This window comes from Trachymyrmex cornetzi, unplaced genomic scaffold (genome assembly GCF_001594075.2).
Source record: "Trachymyrmex cornetzi isolate Tcor2-1 unplaced genomic scaffold, Tcor1.1 scaffold37, whole genome shotgun sequence".
Taxonomy (NCBI): domain Eukaryota; kingdom Metazoa; phylum Arthropoda; class Insecta; order Hymenoptera; family Formicidae; genus Trachymyrmex; species Trachymyrmex cornetzi.
Genome location: NW_017298429.1, coordinates 737056 through 738415, shown reverse-complemented (window position 1 = coordinate 738415; position 1360 = coordinate 737056). Strand labels below are relative to the sequence as shown.

General features: G+C 36.3%; 1 protein-coding gene across 1 annotated transcript in view; it reads left to right on the top strand.

The window, feature by feature from the left end:
- The first annotated feature begins 438 nt into the window (after positions 1-438).
- Positions 439-1360, top strand: part of LOC108763570 (pre-mRNA-splicing factor 38B) — a 4242-nt gene continuing 3320 nt past the window's right edge. The window contains exons 1-2 of the mRNA XM_018511317.1: positions 439-753; positions 1331-1357. Coding sequence (XP_018366819.1) covers positions 723-753; positions 1331-1357 — 58 coding nt within the window. The 5' untranslated portion in view covers positions 439-722. The remainder of the gene's footprint in view (positions 754-1330; positions 1358-1360) is intronic.

Sequence of the window (1360 nt, the reverse complement as noted above, 5' to 3'; positions counted from 1 at the left end):
AATTATTCCGTTTTCCCTAGAAAACACAATAGAAATCTAGGGAATAATTGAATATTTCCGATCGGAATCGATTCCGACTTGTTCTATGATAGGTACTCTGAGTAATATACATTTTTACCTTAAAAAAATAGATATTATTATGCAGTTTACATCTACTTCTTTAGAGGGCAGTAGTGCGCGTGGGAAAGAAAAAGGCCCTCATGTCTTAGGGAATAATTGAATATTTCCGATCGGAATCGATTCCGACTTGTTCTATGATAGGTACCCTGAGTAATATACATTTTTACCTTAAGAAAATAGATATTATTATGCAGTTTACATCTACTTCTTTAGAGGGCAGTAATGCGCGTGGGAAAGAAAAAGGCCCTCATGTTCTCTCTCTCAGGTTTCTCTCTGATTCCACCATTTCCACCTCTATCATTGCGCGTGCGCAATACAAAACCGGATGTGTATGTTTGTCCATCATACGTAATAGGGTGCTACTGTACAATTTCTCTCATTTTTTTTGCACGTTCCATCGCACTTCTTGGACAAGACTGATGAGAGTTAGAGCGTTGGTTTCTACGATATTCTGAGAAATTATCGCATTGAAAATCTTCCGCATGAATTCGATTCGAATTAATTGTTAATTTGCAGCTGAACCGTGAGCGGGTTCGTTTGTTTGTCCTTGACGCGACCGATGTGGAGACTCCACGCGAGTCTCCTCGATAAATCGTTCAAAGATGCAAACGCAGGAGACTGAAGGTGCAGATGGTGAGTAAATATGCTTTCTGAACTATAAAAGACACTTTGATATAATGTCTCAAGTTTTCTGTTATTCGTAAGATGGCTGTTTTCTTATTCCTCGGATAACATAACCTTGACTCGTTTATCAGTTTCATTCCCGTTCTTTACCATATTATTCCGAGATATATTAATTCCAAACCCTAATTATTTGTCAAGAATAGATTTTGTTCACGTTGCTCGAAATCCCCAAAATTTTTTACACTTAGAACAAAATAAATATATTCGAGTGTTGAAAAGAGAGAGGTTGCTAAGTGAGTGCAAAAAGTGCAAACAATGCCAACAGATCTAATGTTTGATTTACTTACTTTCGTTTGCAAACTCTTTTGATCTACTCGAGAAAGTACGCATAGAATGAAATGAAAAATACATAAAATATCGTTATTAGTTTTCTAAAATTTTCTGTCCTGTAGAATCATCTTTTTCACAATCTTTTGGCATTTGTAGTTATTGATTTGTCTGCGCATACACAACATTTTAGTATCCTATCAATATGGATATCAATTATTATATTGCACTGAAATACGCGGAGTCTTTCTTCTCTCAGGATCTCCATGGAATAACTCTAGTGGCTGCG